Raw genomic sequence first — 2,274 nt, forward strand, 5'->3', positions numbered from 1 at the left:
GAAAAGATTTGTACATAATAAATTACTTGCTTGTTTCAAAATATTGTTAAATACTTAAGTGCTCTTAAAATGAAAACATACATCGAACACAGAACGTTCATCACATTCACCTCTCCTTGGCACGAGCTTCACATTGCAACCAGCGCTGGTTTTTAACCACGAACTTGGCTGTTGTTCCCAGGTGAGGGACTATCACACTATTAACTATCCCTACCTGTGGGTGTTGGCTATAAGGTAAAGTGCTATGTCCCTGTGTCCCCCGTACGCCGCTATGTGTAGAGCACTCCAGCCGTCTCTATTCGCCAGCCTGGCGTCAGCACCGAATTTCACCAAAAGCTTCACCAGCTCTAGATTACCGTTCATACAGCTCTGGTGGAGAGCCGTTTGGCCAGTTTGGTCGTAAAAGTTCACGTTCACCGATCCTTCCCAGCGCTGCAAGATGCTCTGGAGTTCTCCGGTGTCTCCGTTCCGCACGGCCTTCAGGAATATCTCTTGGTAGGACGGGTTGGTTTCGAGACTCTCTCGTCTGTTGTCCGCTTCGCTCGGAACAGTGGACGTGTTATCAGTTTCAGTGTTAGATCTGACAGTCATCTCGAGTCTGGTATGAAGTAACGTAGAGTTCGACTCTCAGTTCTGTCGTCTACAACCAGACTGCCACATCTACTGCCACTTGCTTTGCCGTCGGGGATTTTCAAGTAGAAAGGTCTTGTTCCCGCGTGAAAACCCTTAGCCAATGATATCAAGTCCCTTTCAGATTCTCACGCTTGCTCCGCCTCATTTTGTTTGATTGACATCCGGCTAGCTAAACTTCAGTAGCGTGGGAAGTAGGGAAGACTAACGTTACTCAGCGTCCTCTGGTGTGGAGAAAAGTATTGGCCGGTTGTGTTAAGAAATTCTGGCAACTTTTGGCGAAACATATTCGTTGCATAGTTGACATCGACTTGTAAACTGACGTTAGTTTGAGATAAATATCTCACAATAAAACGTTTATCGTTATATAACACTGTAGCGTCTAAAAACCATTTATAGACCTTGCCATCAAATGAGAATTTTCCTTCTCAGCTCGTATCTGACAAAGTAGTATATACTTTCACCACCAGGGGGATGCTAGGTTCGACCTTGAGCTCGTACGTTCTCATGACCTCCGCGTTACTTAGAGGTGCTTCTTTAATCTAGTTGGCTGCTACTGGGACCGGTCAAGGCTTCCTCAAGAATGCCTTCAAGCTCGGCACGTGACCATGACAACAGCAGTGGAAAGGCAGTTTTTTTTTATTATTTTGGCCAGTAGCAGAATTGTGTTGAGTAGGAAAAATCTTCCTGGATTCTTTGTTTTCGGAGAAAACAAGTAGCCGTTGGTCAATAACAATCTGCTAACGGAACAAATACGTGGAGCTTAAAAGTTGGTTCAGGAAAAAAAATAATGTCTTTAAAAAGAAAGTTATTTAGATAAAGTACAAAATAATATTTGAAACGATGGAGTTAAGATATTCTTAAACATACAGGAACATTGTAGAGTGTTTAACTAAAAGTTGTTCACACCTAAACAAGTGGTATAGTTAGAGTGAATGTATTATTCAACACCATATTAAAACTTGTTCACACCTAAACAAGTGGTATAGTTAGAGTGAATGTATTGTTCAATATCATATTAAAACTTGTTCACACCATAAACAATTGGTATAATTAGAGTGAATGTATTATTCAACACCATATTAAAACTTGTTCACACCTAAACAAGTGGTATAGTTAGAGTGAATATATTGTTCAATATCATACTAACACTTGTTCACACCTAAACAAGTGGTATAGTTAGAGTGAATGTATTGTTCAATACCATATTAAAACTTGTTCACACCTAAACAAGTGGTATAGTTAGAGTGAATATATTGTTCAATATCATACTAAAACTTGTTCACACCTAAACAAGTGGTATAGTTAGAGTGAATGTATTGTTCAATATCATATTAAAACTTGTTCACACCTAAACAAGTGGTATAGTTAGAGTGAATATATTGTTCAATATCATACTAAAACTTGTTCACACCTAAACAAGTGGTATAGTTAGAGTGAATGTATTGTTCAATACCATATTAAAATTTGTTCACACCTAAACAAGTGATATAGTTAGAGTGAATGTATTATTCAACACCATATTAAAACTTGTTCACACCTAAACAAGTGGTATAGTTAGAGTGAATATATTGTTCAATATCATACTAAAACTTGTTCACACCTAAACAAGTGGTATAGTTAGAGTGAATATATTGTTCAATA

The 2,274-nt window shown here is 38.6% G+C and overlaps 1 protein-coding gene across 1 annotated transcript; it reads right to left on the bottom strand.

Moving 5' to 3' along the window:
- Positions 1-214: 214 nt before the first annotated feature.
- LOC106475237 (notch-regulated ankyrin repeat-containing protein-like) lies at positions 215-591 on the bottom strand (the record flags this gene model as incomplete). The annotated part of the gene is made up of 1 exon (XM_013935938.1): positions 215-591. A coding segment is annotated over exon 1 (377 nt), but the record flags the coding sequence as incomplete, so codon positions are not given.
- Between the last annotated feature and the right edge of the window lie 1,683 nt (positions 592-2,274).

The sequence above is a fragment of the Limulus polyphemus genome, unplaced genomic scaffold, assembly GCF_000517525.1.
Source record: "Limulus polyphemus unplaced genomic scaffold, Limulus_polyphemus-2.1.2 Scaffold8273, whole genome shotgun sequence".
Classification (NCBI taxonomy): domain Eukaryota; kingdom Metazoa; phylum Arthropoda; class Merostomata; order Xiphosura; family Limulidae; genus Limulus; species Limulus polyphemus.